Source organism: Sprattus sprattus (genome assembly GCF_963457725.1).
Source record: "Sprattus sprattus genome assembly, chromosome: 21".
NCBI lineage: Eukaryota > Metazoa > Chordata > Actinopteri > Clupeiformes > Clupeidae > Sprattus > Sprattus sprattus.
In genome coordinates this window covers 13,649,524-13,666,555 of record NC_137919.1, presented here as the reverse complement: position 1 = coordinate 13,666,555, position 17,032 = coordinate 13,649,524, and the positions used below count along the sequence as shown (strand labels likewise).

Below are 17,032 nucleotides of genomic sequence, written 5' to 3'. Positions count from 1 at the left end.
ACACAAACAGAGTCTCTCAAACACAATCCTATGTGTGTACACGAGCACATACACAAACAGAGTCTGTTTAACAGACTCTCTCAAACACAAAAGGAAGAAAACAGGAAATATGGAACAATAGGCCAGCCTGCCTGGGGACTCTGTATCTCAATGTGAGGCTGAATTATTAATACACACACCCACATACACACACACACACACACTCACTTTCAGGAACCCCCAGATGTGTGGCGACACACGAACACACACTTACTCAGACATTCACACACATGCTTGGATGGATCAGACAGGCGATCCTAAGAGCTGTCTACACACAGATATAAGCTGAATGATTGTAGTGATGAGCTGACTGCAGTGTTTTATTCAGGCTTCTTAAAATAAACACAGACATGCTCACCTCAAGAAGCTGCTCTCAGTATTTCCCCTTCAGCAGTGCATCAATTCACCCAAAACATAGGCAGTGCCATAATACAAACGTTATGAGTGGTCAGATTTATTCAAATTTCATTACATCCTCACTCGGACATTGAAATACGCAGTTCTTATGGTGCTGAGGACACTGGGACTATGGTCATGAAGTCGAACATTGGTAGAATGAAAACCGCACTCTCAAGCTTTTCTCTTTTAACAATAAGACCAGTTTTTACACACTGACGATGGCGTAAGGCCGAAACGCGTCTGTACTAAAATAAACTGGTCTTATTGTTAAAAGAGAAAAGCTTGAGAGTGCGGTTTTCATTCTACCAATAGTTTACATTCTTTTACTCGCACCCGAAAACGCATTTATATATTTGTTTTGAAGTAGAGCGCGCCTATCCCTACGAATACATGAAGTCGAACACCCATCTTATTGTATTTGTGTCTTGTCAAACATCTCAGGGTCCTAGTGTTTCTTAAGGTTCTCAAGTCTTTCAAGGTCCTCCTCCAAACCAGGACTTATGTGCTGTCTTCTAACATTCTTCTGCTTTGCCCCGTCTCCAGAAACAAGGTTTTGAATTCCTCGGGGGCTTCCTAGTCTCTACTGTCACCTGGCCACGAGAATTATGCTACCACTTCCCCGTCTCCTCTGTCCTCAGTGTCCTGTATCTACAGTCGCTGTGGCATTTTGACTTCCTGTCACAGTCTCTTTATGACTCACATGCCGGTGTCATTGTGACCTGATTCGTGTAGTTTTGCTTCTGAAATGACTGGATTTTAAACAATGGTGGAGTCCATGAAAATGTTTGCCATTGTTATTGTTTATCATGCCTATATCTTGGGCAAGTGTGTGTAAGCAATACCTATGCCCACAACACAAATGAAGTTGATGTGCAAGCTGTGCGTGTGGCAAAAGTTAATGTTTTTCTGTATGTTTTCAATGTGTTTGTGTCTTGGGGAAGAGAAACAAGAGGAGAGGAAATGGGGACCAAAAGTGACTATTGTTCCAACCGTGTCTCAGTAAACAGCTGAGGGAGAGAGCGAGAGAGAGAGAGGAAGAGAGGGGTGGAAAGGGAAGTGTCAGAAAACAGACTGAGCTAGACGGCAACTAGTTGAAAATCTAGATCAAGTTGTCGGAGAAGTGTTCAACTCTGAAGTTAGTATGAGTGTGTATGTATGTGTGTGTAGGGGCTAGTCTCTAAACCGTACACGAAAGAGGAACTTTATGCAAACGTGTATCCCTCAAGACTGGCGGTGGGACGACCTTCTGGTGAGTTCTGTCAACGCATACACGCATACAAAGAGCTAGATCAACAACGTATAACTACTTCTCATTTACAGTTACTGGTTAGTTTGTGGTTACAGAGACTGAAAGAGACTCTTATCCAGACTGAAAAAAAGCAAATTTGTGAACTCTCACCACTCTGGATGTTTGTCTGTTGTCAAATGCAGTTAGAGTTCATCAAGCTTTATCCCGGTGTCAGAGTGACACAGCAGTTCAGCCGGTGTGAAACATTGGAGAGAAAGACTTGATTTGAATTCAGGGATCGTGGGACTGCTTGGGTAGAGAGCAGTTGACCAGGGGTCTTGAATCCCTGAACACATTAACTGTACGCAGTCTATACTAGAGTGTACTAGAGATTTCAGTCTATACTAGAGATTTCAAATGACCATCTCATGACAGTCCAATATTACCTGTAACTCTGTTTGACTCTGTTAGTGACTATGTAATGTCTCATTTCTGTTTGAAAACCTGTGTTTTACACTGTAGTCTGGCAATTTAGATTTCTGTTTGACTACCTGTGTTTTACACGGTAGTCTGGCGACTTAGATTATGATTGCCTTATTGACATTGTTAGATTGACTATGTCCAGTGTAGGCTATATGTCTCAGATAATCTAGGTTTCTGTTATTAGATGTTTGCTTTTTCAACATGACTCCCTCTAATGGCCGTCTTCGATTGACTGTCCCTGGAGGCTGTCTCAGACGGTGTCAGACTGTCTTAGTGGAGTGGGAAACTTGTTAGTCTGATGAGAGTGGACTGAGGTGTGGGGGCATATTGACTGGTAATGGTTAATTCCTGTTAAAAACGCTTTACTACAAAATGGAGAGAAACACTGTCATGACTTGTCCTGTTCATAGATGAGCAGCGATGGATGCCACCAACGTCAATATGAGTTTTGAGTTAATGTGAACTTGTTATGTCACCATTTTCGTCAGAGTTCACCCTTTAAAGTTTTGCAAAAGATTGCTTTAACCTGGTCTAGTTCAGCTGGTAGCTCAAGGTGTTAAACACTCCAGTATCATAGGTCTGATTAATCCTCGAAAGCTGACACACTCATAAAGTGTATACTCTTCCTGGTACAGTAAGTCTGAATAACGTCTGCCCCTATCCAAAAGGGAATGAAACAACTACAATGTACTATAGGGTAAATTATTCCTGACCACTGAGACATACAAATGAAGACATACCTGTTAACAGACATCTATCAGGTGCTGAGACATACATGTGTACATACAGATGAAGACATAGATGTTATCAGACATCTATCAGGTGCTGAGACATACACATGTACAAACAGATGAAGACATACATGTTATCAGACATCTGTCAGGTGCTGAGACATACACATGTACAAACAGATGAAGACATACATGTTATCAGACATCTGTCAGGTGCTGAGACATACACATGTACAAACAGATGAAGACACATGTTATCAGACATCTGTCAGGTGCTGAGACATACACATGTACAAACAGATGAAGACATACATGTTATCAGACATCTGTCAGGTGCTGAGACATACACATACAAACAGATGAAGACATACATGTTATCAGACATCTGTCAGGTGCTGAGACATACACATGGTCATACATATGAAGACATACATGTTATCAGACATCTGTCAGGTGCTGAGACATACACATGTACAAACAGATGAAGACACATGTTATCAGACATCTGTCAGGTGCTGAGACATACACATGTACAAACAGATGAAGACATACATGTTATCAGACATCTGTCAGGTGCTGAGACATACACATGTACAAACAGATGAAGACATACATGTTATCAGACATCTGTCAGGTGCTGAGACATACAGATGAAGACATAGATGTTATCAGACATTTCATCAGATTCCTGTTGACCTCTGGAGCACCCGCTGCCGCTCAAACCATTTTAGCTACTGGGGGGAGGGGGGGGGGGGGGGGGGGGGGGTTGTGGAGGTCATATTGACAATGTCTGACAAAGACTGTGTTTACTCCTCATTAAGTTGGTGCATGATATAAACAAAGGGGTTCTAGCTCTCTCTGCCAGCCCCATACACCCCCCTCCCCCTACTCCGCAGGACTTGAGGATCACAATGAGCCTCTGGAGATGGATGACAGGAGGGGTGAAGAGTTTAGAGAAGTGAAACAGAAGAGTGGTAGGGGTGATACCATCATCTCATCTTAATCCGCAGTGTGCCCCTTTGTTAGATAAAGCAAGAGAGGGAGAGGGACAGAGAGAGGGAGTGGGGAGGGGTGAGGGGAAAACAGCCTGCTCTGTAATCTCCAAACATAAGGGGGTGTGGTCTGGATTGGAATGGGGAGGGGGTGGGGGCATTAATGTACATCTCGCCTGAACTCGCTCCATAGAGTTAGGGTCACCAAGGGCACATCTGCCTGGCAACCAGGGGCTGTCACAACAACAACAACAACAACAACAGAAACAGCAGTGGTGGTGGCTGCTGCTTCTCACCAGAAAAACAATGTCAGGATTAAAATGTAAAATTAAAACTCATCACATCAACAGGGATGTGGGGAGGGCTATGGGATTTATTTTATTTATTGAGTTGGTCACACACACACACATGCTACACAAAAGGAAATTCACAAATACATAGCCTCCACATTTGATATCTAAATTCAGGTCAAGGGAACTCTTTAAAGTGGCATGTTAGGTTTGAGGTACATTTATGTTTTAAAATCTAATAGGACCTAAATTATTCAAGATATATGGCACCCTTTGATGATAGCTGATAATTGTGATGAGGTTGTTATCGTTGTAGTCAACCTATATGAACCATATAATCGATATGATAGGCCTACTTGTGATATTTAAATTGGCAAAATATTTTAATGTGTGGTTGTCTAATTACAATTGCATTTGCAATTTGCTGAGCTAGTGGACTATTGGGAAGTCTCATCATTCGTCATGGCAACAGCTGAGGCGAAAGCAGCCGGTCTTAAAGCCGTCTGCTCGAAAAAGATGCCCGTGTCTGTCAACCGAAGACGAACAGGCTATCGCACGTCCCCTTTAAAACATGAATTATGTGATTATACCCCCCCCCCCCCCCCCCCCCCCCCTCTCAACCTCACTCTCCCTCCCTGGCAGAACGCATTGTTCTCGCACTAAAAAGCCACGCAAGGCCGTATCTGCTCGCTGGGGAGAAAAGCGTTAATCCGCGAAGCGAGAAGCCGAACCGGCAGTTCCGGACACCTTGAGTACGCATCTGTTTCAAGGCAGAGAGGACTAACGAAGACAACAAGCGGGCATTCTCAAGAGCGAAGAACGATGCTATGACCGTGAATTCCCCCCCGCGCTGGTGTGGAAGCACGGGGGAACACTGATACCGGGAAAGCAAGCCCGCAGTGTGTGACAACACGAGCGGACAGGCTGGCGGAAGCGCCGGTCAGCGGTAAGTAAAAGTTGGGGACCGGTTGGGGAGTGAAGGGGCGGTGTCTCGGATTCTACAAAGAGGAGCAGTCTCCATACATACCGTAACCTAATGTCATCATCTCATTGACACCAGAGGGCTGGTACCGTGCCGAATAGATTATGACGAATGTTTTGACTTTGAACGAGACCGTTAGTCTATCAATCTGTGGTGGCCAGAAGGAAATTGTCACAATTATTTATTTTGGCAGATAAATAATGCTTGATCTCGGTCTTTGTCGACATAAAGCCTGAACAAAGAAAATATCTAGCCATATTCTGTTTGATTGGAAAAAGGTGTGTGACGGGAGAAATGTAACACGCTACATGACACTGAGGGAGAGGACCAGTGGGCTATTGGGATAGCCAGTATCTTGTGAGTGCCCATCTCTTTAAGCACAGCTGTCTGCTATTTTAGCCCGCTCTGTCATGCCTGTAAACCCGCATAATTAAATTAGGCCTATAGCATATGTTTGGATACTACTGTCATATCTGAACCAGAGGTGTCGTGACTCGTGGTGGCCTATTGATACTCTAGTCCCTGCGGTTTTCGCTTGGCTAACAGTAGATCAGTGTTAATGATGGCTACAATCTCCTAACCGCTTAATCATTTGGAACCTCCTAACAGCTTAATCATTTTGAACCCCTTGTTGATAAAGCAATCAAGCGATATGAAGGAACTGGAATGGAGTCCCCTTAGTGTTAGGAGCCTTGGATTTTGACTGGGAGAATCTGTTCTCTCCTTCGCCATCCCTTTTTTTGTTTGATGTCTCTGTCAGAAGAAATAAAACCGCCGCGCGCTATTGTGTCATCAGCTTCTCGCCCCCGGCGAGACGCGTGTATGGCCCAAATTTAGCCAATGGCATTGCGGTCGAATACAAATGAGCTGTCAGTCATTTTTCAGATGATTTTATTTTCGTCGTTAAGAGACCCGGTGCACAATAAGCGCAAGATGTGTGTCAAATCGTTTGCACGATTTGGCAAAGCCGGCTATTGTTCGAAGCGCCTTTTAACATCCCACAGTCACCGACAGTAGTTCGAATCGAAAATGGAAGATAACAATTCCTATTCTGTGTGGTCGTTAATTTTCATGGGACAGTGTGACACCTCAAAAAAGTCCCAGGAGAACCTCACCACTGAGGTGGACAATGAGTGTGGGGTGGAGGGGGGCGTTGTCGGTGTTTCCCTGCTTTGACTGACAGCGAGAGCGAGCTCTTTGTGCATCTGCGGCGGATCTCTTGCCCTACTTTTCTCGTCTCGCTCGCTCCATCCCGGCTCCTCGCCTTTTGTTAGGTCCTGCCTTGACCGCCCGGCCGCTTTCTGCCGCTTGCCTGTGTGTTGCCTAGGATTGCGTTTGGCTGCGCCCAATAGGATTTGACGCTCGGGGTTGCTTTTGACATGCGGCCGCTGTCGTGCGTCAGGTGGGGATAAAGCGACGACACCCTCAACAAACGAGCGCACATAATGTCACATCAATAATAATAATGATGATGAGACGGTTTCCTTCAATAAATGGAACTATAAAGTTTGAGAGTCCAACTAAAATGAAAGCTATTTAGGTTTGGAGTCTAGGATATACACAAATATGAAATTGACATTAAAAACTGCAGACCACACCCCAGCCTACACTATCTGTCACACTCTGGAACATTGGCCAGGACATAGGTCCACACAGATGCACACACACATAACACAACAACAACAACAACAACAACACTGAAAACAACAATCAGCTAGTTTGTGACTAAGGCTGCATCCTGGATGAACATCCAGTTCCATCTCTTTTAAAACATACTTCACTCTACATGAATCTCTAATCCTTTGCTTCTCAGACTGTGTACCCTTGCCTGCTTTAACACCTTTCCTACCCCTCCTTTCTGTCTCTCGCTCTCTCTTACATATACACACACACACACACACACACACACACACACACACACACACACACACACACACACACACACACACACACACACACTGGGTGTGTTGATCTCTGTCTTCCCCTCACCTTAGTCACGCGATGTCTGAGGCATCTAACAGCGGCAAACTAACACAGTGGCCTCAGTTCCAAACGTTCAGAGAGCTAAAAGTGGTCATGGAGAATATCATGTAGCCTTGCATTCAGAGCAGTGAAACTTAATTCCGGCTAGATTTAGGGTATGAGCTACATTCATGAGTAAGCATTCAGATTTGAGGCAATTATTCAATAGCCTCACTCAAGCTAAAATACTTTACCTCCTGCCTTCATTGTCCACCACCTGGCACATGCACATAGACCCCAGATGGTGCTCAAGCACCTGCCCCTTTGTACTTAATAAGTACCCCTTTTTGTATTGTATGTTTTTCAAACCATTTTAATTTGGCGCATGGCACCAACTTTAAACCGCAACTACATGTTGTAGGTATACCTGACAACTGCGTTTGAGTTCTACATCTAATTTTACACGACTGCAGGAGCCCCTGTGCCTCCCCCTTTGACATCCCTTCCCACATGAAGTGCAGTCAATGCACGCAAGTCGAGCACCACCCACGTCTTCTTGACCCGCCTTCATTGGTGACAACCAGGTAGCGATACTGTGCCCTTATCACCGTTGTAGAGGCTGCAATGGGCCAAGTACCCTAACTATTTTGAACAATAGCCCACCTATAAACTTAACAACAAGCAAGCTCGTCAATGAGTGAATCTCAGCTATCAGGCAACTTTAAAAAAAAATGGATTTGCCCTAAATGGTTAATAGATGCAATCCTATTTGTAAACGTTAGCCTATCCAACACCCCTGGAGCTGTGGCGATGGACTGATGACAAATGACCAGCTTGATCAACATATTCACAGATAGGCTGTGGGCTATTATTAAAGACGTGTTAGGCTATAGCTGATAGGCCTATTGAAACATTCGATTAATTCATTGAAAGTGTGTTACTGGTTTATAAATAACTGTCCGTAAGAGGGATGCCCTTTTTTGAGTTTTAGCACTCCAAATTGGTCCTGCCAGTGTCTATCTGTCTATCTGTTTCCCTTGTGTGTCTTGTTATCTGTCTATCTATTGTCCGTCTCTCTCTCTATCTCTCTCTCTCTATCTCTCTCTCTCTCTCTCTCTCTCTCACTCTCTCTCTATCTGCCTCTCTCTCTTCCCCTTGCTGTCTTGTCCCTATCTTGGTCTCTGTCACTTTCTTTTTCAGTGTCCATCTTCCAACCTTTCTCTACTACACACACTCACACATACTCACCTTTGTCTTTCCTTGTGCAGGCGGTGAGGTGCGTGTGCGTGTAGGGGAGTGATGGCCCCGCGGCCGTCCTCAGGGGAGCTATGGGGCCTGCACCTCATGCCCCCGCGCATCCTGGTGGACTGCTGCCTGCCCAACGGCATGCTGGTCAGCCTCGAGTGCCTGCGCGAGGCTCCACTGCTCACTATCAAGCAGCAGCTGTTCACTGAGGCCCGCAAGTACCCTCTCTACCACCTGCTACAGGTAGAACACACACACAAGAAAAACACACACAATCACACATACACACACACACACATACACACTCACACACAAATGAAAACCACCAGCCATACACATACACAAGCACAGAAACAACCAGACACACACACACACACACACACACACACACTCAACCAGACATGTAGTAACTCTGCTAACCATTGTATGCAAATACAATAATTTGCTTGGCCAGGTAGAAATGCATGCTTGGAAATACACAGAAGTAGTAATGGTTCCTACAGTTAAGGATGCATGAATGCATACAGACTACTCTACCTTGCAGTGTAGTTTCATACCAGGACTTACAGACACACGTAAATGTACACCAGACTCACGCAACAACTGATCCTTCCTATCTGATGATACAGCTTTGCAAGACAGTTCTGGATCTTCAATAACGTCATCTTCCATTGCCTGATGTTGTTGTAATAACATGTGGACCCTCAGTAATACTGATTCCCACTTGCTGAACAGGAGGAGTCATGCTACATCTTTGTGGGCGTGACCCAGGAGGCAGAGAGGGAGGAGTTTTATGATGAGACGCGTCGTCTGTGTGACCTGCGCCTCTTTCAGCCCCTCCTCAAAGTCATCGAACCAATAGGCAATCGAGAGGAAAAGATCCTCAACCGCGAAATCGGTGTGTACCCATGAGTGTGTACTCTGTGCTCAGTAGTACATATGTACTACTCTGCACATATGCTGTATTGTCTCTGAGAATGTCCACTTTGCCTCTCTACGTAAGACACGTGTACATATGTCAGGGTATGTGTCTCACTGCATATACTATGCATGTACTTATGCCTCAAAGTGTCTATTTTCTCTCAGTATTGTGTTTACGTGTACAATATACGTGCAAGCGACGGACCCGGGATTGATTCACGATTGCTGCAGGATAAAAGTGTCTGCTAAACCTGACCTTTACTTTTACAATATTTGTCCCAGTTTGATGGATTAGCATCCATATTTGTAGCCATGCCAGGGAACTGTAGCTTCAGCTATGTTTTTGAGTATTAAACATCTTTTCTCTATGTATCTATGTATGTATCTTTGTGCACAGGCTTTGCCATAGGCATGCCCATCTGTGAGTTTGAGCTGGTGAAGGACTCGGAGGTGCAGGACTTCCGGCGGAGCATCCTCTGCGTGTGCAGGGAGGCCATGGAGGAGAGGGAGGGAGGAGGCGCTCACTCCCAAGCGCTCTACGTCTACCCCCCCAACGTGGAGTCCTCCCCCGACCTGCCCCCCCACATCTTCTCCAAGCTGGACAAAGGTTTGTGTGTGTGTGTGTGTGTGTGATTGCAAATGAATGTGTATGCTGTGCCAATGTGTCGATGTGGGTGAATGTTTTTGTTTGGGTGTGCTGAGGTGTGTATGTGGCGTTATCTTCCTCACCTTCCTCATTTCTTCACTCCACATCTCTCGTCTTTTCCTCCTCAACCTTTCCTTCATCTCTTGGTCTCTTTATTTCCACCTCTCACTACCCTCTCTTCACTCTCCCTCCTTCTCTGTGCTTCTCTTACATCCCTCTCTCTCTCTCTCGCTCTCCATTTTTAGTACATTCTTATTCTCTCACCCCTCTCTTTCTTTCTCTCATTCACCCTCTAATTCCACTTTCCTTCTCTCTCCCTCTATGCCCCCTCCCTCTCTCCTCCAGGGCGTCTGATCGTAACCATCTGGGTGATTGTGTCTCCGTCCAACGCCAAGCAGAAGTACACGCTGAAGATCAGCCACGACAGCCTGCCCGAGCAGCTCATTGCCGAGGCCATCCGCAAGAAGACGCGTAGCATGCACCTGTCGGCGCAACAGCTGCGCATGTGCGTGCAGGAGTACCAGGGCCAGTACATCCTCAAGGTCTGCGGCTGCGACGAGTACCTGCTGGAGAAGTACCCGCTCAGCCAGTACAAGGTACGAGGCTGTGGCCATGCCGCTAGCCCTACTGTGCCCTCGCCGTGTTTTGCTCTGGTTTTCTGGCTTGCTTTGGAATATGTGAGGTAGGAGGTACTGGCCACAGGAACATCACCTTCCTATATCTTCCTCTTCATCTTCCTCTTCCTCAGCCTCTTGCTCACCTCTCCCAGTCTACTGTCTCAGTGAGCAAAATCACCAAAATCACCTTCATGTCTTCACCAGTGTTTCTCTTTATCAGTCGTTATCTTGTCCCTTCCCTCTCTTCAGGACCCTGCCTATCCTTTCTTTTGAGCTCTGTCTGTGTCTGGTTTCACAGATAAATTGATTGCAGTCCTTCCCTGTGGTGATTTTTAGTTAGTGCTTCAGTGTTGATATAATCCTGTGCTAGTATGCGCTGTCCAGATGATGGAACAGGAACACCAGATGCCACTTTTCATCATTTTGTACCTAGTTTCACCTTCACCATTCTCTCCTTCTCTGCTCTCTCATATATTTCGTAATTGAGGTCTGACCGTTGCAGAAAACATTAGGTGACAACTTTTTTTTTCTCTCTCTCTCTCTCTCTGCTTCCTTTCTTTCTTGGTTTATATCTTCACTTGCTCCACCCCTCCTTCCTTCTCTCTGTCTGTGGTGTGTTAGGGGAGCTGTGGTGGCAGTTGGGGTAGATGGGGGTTTTGAATGGAAATTAGTGACTAGTGACTATGTTATGGCAGAGATAGTGACACACACACACTCTGAATTCGATCTCTGCATTTGACCCATCCAGGGTAGTGATACAAACAGTGAAGCACACTAACCCGGAGCTGCTTTTGAGCGCCCGGGGAGCAGTGATTGGGGTTAGGTGCCTTGCTCAAGGGCACTTCAGCTGTGGATGTGGGCTTGGGAGAGCAGTGCTCTACCACTTCCCCCGCCCACATTTTTCCTACTGGAACCGGCCACCCTCCGGTTACCAGCCCGAAACCCTAACCAGTTGGCCACGGATGTTTAAAATCTAAATGGTTGTAGCCTGCGGGAGCGTCACTGATATGGAATGTTTTTTTTGAGTTAATGTACTAAAGGGTGTAACTAAAGTCAAACGTCCCTCTCTCACTCCACACAGTACATCCGTAGCTGCATCATCGTCAGCCGCCTGCCCCACCTGATGCTGGTCTCCAAGGACAGCCTGTACAGCCAGCTCCCGGCCAGCGGCTTCGTGGCACCCTCCTACAGCCGCCGCACGCCCCAGCCCAGCCCCTGCCCGGGGGGAAGCGACCCCTCCCCGGCCCGCACCCTCTGGGCCTTCAACACCCTCCTCCGCCTGCGCCTGCTCTGTGCTACCTACGTCAACGTCAACATCAGGGACATCGACAAGGTGATTGATGGTTAGATTGAGATGGATAGATAGATTGGTGGATAGATAGATAGATCAATAGATACATAGATACACAGATAGATAGATGATAGATTTGTAGATAGATAAACAATAGATAGATAGAGATGGTTAGAAAGATAGAGATAGACAGATAGATAGATAGATAGATACATACATAGATAGATAGATGATAGATTTGTGGTAGATAGATAGATAGATAGATATGATGGATATATATGGATGGATGTAACCCTCTCTCTCCACCTAATCAACGGCCCGCTGAAACTCTGCGTTGTGTTGTATGTAATCTATGTTGGCGGGTGGTTGGGCGTCCAAAGTATTCAACACGGGAGACGAGGAGGAGGTTTCTTAATGGTGGCGAGATTTATTATATTCAGCACAGCAGCTATCTCGTGAATCTAACACACACATTCAAATCTCATTCATCGCCTCTGTGACCTCAGAACACTTACGGGTCACCCCGAAACAAAACACTCCATCGCAAACAAATTAACATTTACAAAAAAACAGCTGCCTTACAGATAGATAGATATAGATGGATAGATAGACAGATAGAGATGGATAGATAGACAGATAGATAGATAGACATAGATGGATGGATGGGTGGTTGTAGAGTGGGGCAGTATTTCATTTTCATAATAGATAGAATGGGTTGCATAAGAAAGAAAAAAGGGGGTAAATATGAGGAATGAGGGAGGCAGAGCGTTTGAGCGGAGTGACAGAGGAATGGATGTACAGGATAACTATATTTGGTATCAGGTAGACCTATAATATCAGCACATCATGAGGGTTAGTGTAAAGGACCAAGGACTACTCATTTGGGAGTAATAGTAGGGGTTAAGGAATTATAGGTCATAGGTTATACAGTAGGTCATTATAGGCCGTGTTGTATTTTAGTGATTTAGATGATTGTGTCGAAGTAAAGCTTCGGTCTGTTGTGTATTGCAGATCTACGTTAGAACAGGCATCTATCATGGAGGAGAACCGCTGTGTGACAACGTCCACACACAGAGAGTGCCCTGTTCAAACCCCAGGTAACACACTAGCACACACTAGCACACACTGCCCAATAGCGCTAATGTAATACATTAGCTATTATACACAATGTCAAACTTTTAACTAATATACACTATGTCAAACTAATAACTAATATACACTATGTCAAACTAATAACTAATATACACTATGTCAAACTAATAACTAATATACACTGGGTCAAACTAATAACTAATATACACTGGGTCAAACAAATACGTTTTATACACTGGGTCCTCTTTCACTCTTTCCCTCTCTTTCGCTCTCAGGTGGAATGAGTGGTTGACGTATGACATCTACCTGACGGATCTCCCGAGAGCCGCTCGTCTCTGTCTCTCCATCTGCTCAGTGAAGGGACGCAAGGGAGCCAAAGAGGTGACCACCACCTTTGACCTCAAAAGCCCTGCTTCATATTCACACCTAGCGATTAATATATCACACACATACACACTTAAACACACAGTTACAGAGTGCTGCTGTTATTACGCTGTAGTTATATACTCAGTACTATCTGATTGTGAGTATCCATCCTATATGTGTATGTTATGTTCACTTGTGATGTCTGTTTGTGTGTGTAATGTTTGTGTAGGCAATTGTAAGGCTGGGTACACATCCATCCATCTGTGTGGGGGTGTCTTTGTCTTTCTGTTGTCATTGTCTTTCTGTAACTGCAGTAAGTGCATTGCTTACCTCTGTGTGTGTGTGTGTGTGTGTGTGTGTGTGTGTGTGTGAGCAGGAGCACTGTCCGCTGGCCTGGGGGAATGTAAATATGTTTGACTACAAGGATACGCTGGTGTGTGGGAAGGTGGCGCTGAGCTTGTGGCCCGTCCCTCACGGCCTGGAGGACCTGCTAAATCCCATCGGGGTCGCCGGCTCCAACCCCAACAAGGTGAGTCAGAGGTCACAGTGTCAAGGTTAGAAGTGGGCACCCCACGCAGGTCACGGGGGTCAAGATCGTGGTGCCCCACACGGGCTTCAAGTGTCACAGAGTACCTAGGGTCTGACCTTTTTTTTCCGCTAGTGAAAAATTAATTAGGAATTACGCGAAACCTTTTCTGGAGCCATGTTCCTAAATGGACCTCAGCATTTCTTCAACAAATGTACTTCATTTCTGATGGAAGTCAGCTGTGGTATTTCACCCAAAAGCTAATCAAACTTAATTTAATGTTACCCCTCTAGCATATAGCTCCCTTCCTCTTTTGCTTTGAAGAATTCTTAGCATTGAAGATGTGCCGTTTAACCAGAAAAGGGTTCCCTCGTTGGAATCGTTTTTAAATGGAACCATTCAGCTTTTTCGAAAGCAAATTAGAACCGTTTTTCCTGAAAAAGAAGAACACTCTTACCTCACACACTGAATTAGAATAAAATGTGTATGTAACCAAATCCTTAAAAACCCTTTCTGGTTCCCCATTTAAGCCACAAGGCTCTTTCCAGATAATTTCGGGTTGAAGGAAAGAGAGACGTGTGCACTTTCAAGTAGATGGTTTGGCTTTTGACTAGTTTGGATTGGTAGACTACAGAACAGGTCCCAGTCTCTTTCTGACCATCATGGTGAGCCTTCACCAGGAGCAGTTGGGAGGGGAGACATTGGATCTTGCCTGTAGTGTCTGCCAAACGTTTTCTGGCAAATCCTGGCAAAGAAGCATGTGTTTCCTTTCTGTGTGCTAGCTTTGTCTACTCACATATTCCATTCTCTCTTCACCCGCCTCTCTGTCTCCCTCTCCCTCTCTGTCTTTCTCCCCTTTTCTGCCCTTCTTTCTCTTTCCCTCTCTCTCTCCTTCTCTTTCTCCTTCTCTCTCTTCTGTGCTCTCATGTTCACTTTTTCTCTGATTCATTCCCCCTTCACCATCTGTCTTTTCTCGTCATCCACTCCTCTCTCCCCCTTTCCCCTTTCCTCATTCCCTCTGTCTGCATCACTTTTTTCCTTTACGTACCCCACCCCCTCCCATCGCTGCCTTTCTCTCTCCCTCTCTTTTTCTCTCTCTCTCTCTCCTCTCTTCCTCCACTCCTCCTTCTCGTCCTCCATTCACAGGAGACTCCGTGTGTGGAGCTGGAGTTCTCCTGGTTCAACCAGACGGTGATGTTCCCAGACGAACAGCAGATCGAGGAGCACGCCAACTGGGTGATCTCTAGAGAGCTGGGATACAACTACTGCATGGGCCTGGTAAGAGAGAGAGAGAGGGAGAGAGAGAGAAAGAGAGAGAGAGAGAGAGAGAGAGAGAAAGAGAGAGAAACAAATAATTACTTTTTATTACCGGTAAAAAGGAAACCCGCAAATGATTAAGTCAAGACATACTAAAAACTCAAATGAAGAGAAAAAGGAAAAAAAACACCCACACAGAAAACAAAAACTACACAAAAGATAAACAATCATTGCCCAGAAAGAGAGAGAGAGAGAGAGAAGCTAAATGTAGGGAGAGGGAGAGAGGGGAGAGGATAGGGGGAGAGGGAAGGACAGAAAGGGTAAGAAAGAGAAGGAGGCAGAGTAGGTGGAGGAGGAGGGAGAGGCATTAGGACAACTATCCACAATATGTGAAGGATGAAAGAGTGTTGAGTGCTGTGTGTATGTGTGTGTGTGTGTGTGTGTGTGTGTATGTGTGTGTGTGTGTGTGTGAGAGAGTGTGTGTGAGATAGTGTGTGTGAGAGAGTGTGTGTGCTGTGTGTGAGGTGGAGAAGAGGGAGGGAAGGACACTTGAAATGGAATTGGGGGAAAAGCCAGAGAAGGGAGGGGTTCAGAAAGGAGAGAGAGCTATGAGGTGGAGAGAGTGTGCAGTGCCAACCTCACCCACTAGTAACTGAGTCATGAAACACACTCACACACACACAATCACACACACACACACACACATTCACACACACACACACACACACACACACACACACACACACACACACACACACACACACACACTTATACAGATGCACACATGCGGTCTCCTCCATATTTTATAAATGGGTATTATATTTATATTGTAAAAACATTTATCATAGTATTACTACTGTTGTGTATGAACATCATCACTTAGCAGTTCATCATGTGCCAGTAATGTCTGTGATCCCCATGGCCCTGACATTTGCCCTTTGACCTGTGTGCCGACCTCCAGAGCAGCCGGCTGGCGTGTGACAGCACAGTGTCACCATCGGATGGCGAGCAGCTGCGCTGCCTGTGCAGCAGAGACCCCCTCTATGAACTCTCTGAGCAGGAGAAAGACTTCCTCTGGAGACACCGGTGAGCCGCCATGTTTGTAGTCTTTATTCTGTCATCCCAGAGGTGATCCCAGAGTTTTAAAGCAGAAATGGCCTCTAGGGGTGTATCTCCATCATAATTGTCGTCGTGTGTTGACGCCTTTGTAGTCCCAATCCTCTGTTGGAATAAGATCACAGTGCTCAAACTGTAATTTGCTTCCAGACTATGTCTTGTTTGAAGTCCGAGCTCTTAATCCCAAATCACCTTTGTGGGAAGGATATGACAGGCCTTTCAGGCCTCTGTGTCTGTAAAGCATTTTGAAATAATGCTCAGAGACACAAGTTCTTTCACTGTAGATTGTAATTCTTATTGATATCACAGACAGTTGATGTCATTTCATAAAACAGGAATAAATTCAGCATCATATAAATATGTAATCATACCTGCATTATACTTGTGGTATTCCCTTCACAACTGAAATATCAGCTCTGTAACAAGATAATGAACTTGTCCTTGACAAATATTGTAGTAAAAGGGCCCTTTCCTGTAAGCTTCAGTTCTTCCGGATCTTTGCCCCTCTTTATTTCTCTCTCGCTTAACCTCTCCTCCGCCCTCCCTCAGGCACTACTGTGTGAATATTCCTGAGAGCCTTCCCAAGCTGCTGCAGGCCGTCAAGTGGAACTCCCGCGACGAGGTGTCTCAGGTACTCCCAGTCTCTCCTCTCCTTTCAACTGCCCACTCTGTCATCCCTTTCTTTTTCTCACATCATGTTATCTTCTTCCCTTTGCCATATTTTCTACTCTATTTTTATTACTCTATTCCCATCCTCTTTTCTCTTTCATCTGCCCACAGTCATCCCTCTCTTTGCCTTTCATGTTTGTGCCTCTCATTCTTATTCCCCCGCCCTCTCGCTCTCTTTCT

The 17,032-nt window shown here is 45.4% G+C and overlaps 1 protein-coding gene across 1 annotated transcript in view; it reads left to right on the top strand.

Annotated features, from left to right (window-relative positions):
* Positions 1-8,405: 8,405 nt before the first annotated feature.
* LOC308382298 (phosphatidylinositol 4,5-bisphosphate 3-kinase catalytic subunit alpha isoform) overlaps positions 8,406-17,032 on the top strand; it is a gene marked incomplete at both ends in the record, with an annotated part of 14,982 nt that continues 6,355 nt past the window's right edge. The window contains 11 exons of the mRNA XM_080860014.1: positions 8,406-8,594; positions 9,087-9,249; positions 9,670-9,879; positions 10,264-10,514; positions 11,617-11,868; positions 12,838-12,923; positions 13,194-13,299; positions 13,661-13,813; positions 14,957-15,088; positions 16,029-16,153; positions 16,733-16,814. Of these exons, the coding sequence (XP_080716140.1) occupies positions 8,406-8,594; positions 9,087-9,249; positions 9,670-9,879; positions 10,264-10,514; positions 11,617-11,868; positions 12,838-12,923; positions 13,194-13,299; positions 13,661-13,813; positions 14,957-15,088; positions 16,029-16,153; positions 16,733-16,814 (1,749 nt within the window). The remainder of the gene's footprint in view (positions 8,595-9,086; positions 9,250-9,669; positions 9,880-10,263; positions 10,515-11,616; positions 11,869-12,837; positions 12,924-13,193; positions 13,300-13,660; positions 13,814-14,956; positions 15,089-16,028; positions 16,154-16,732; positions 16,815-17,032) is intronic.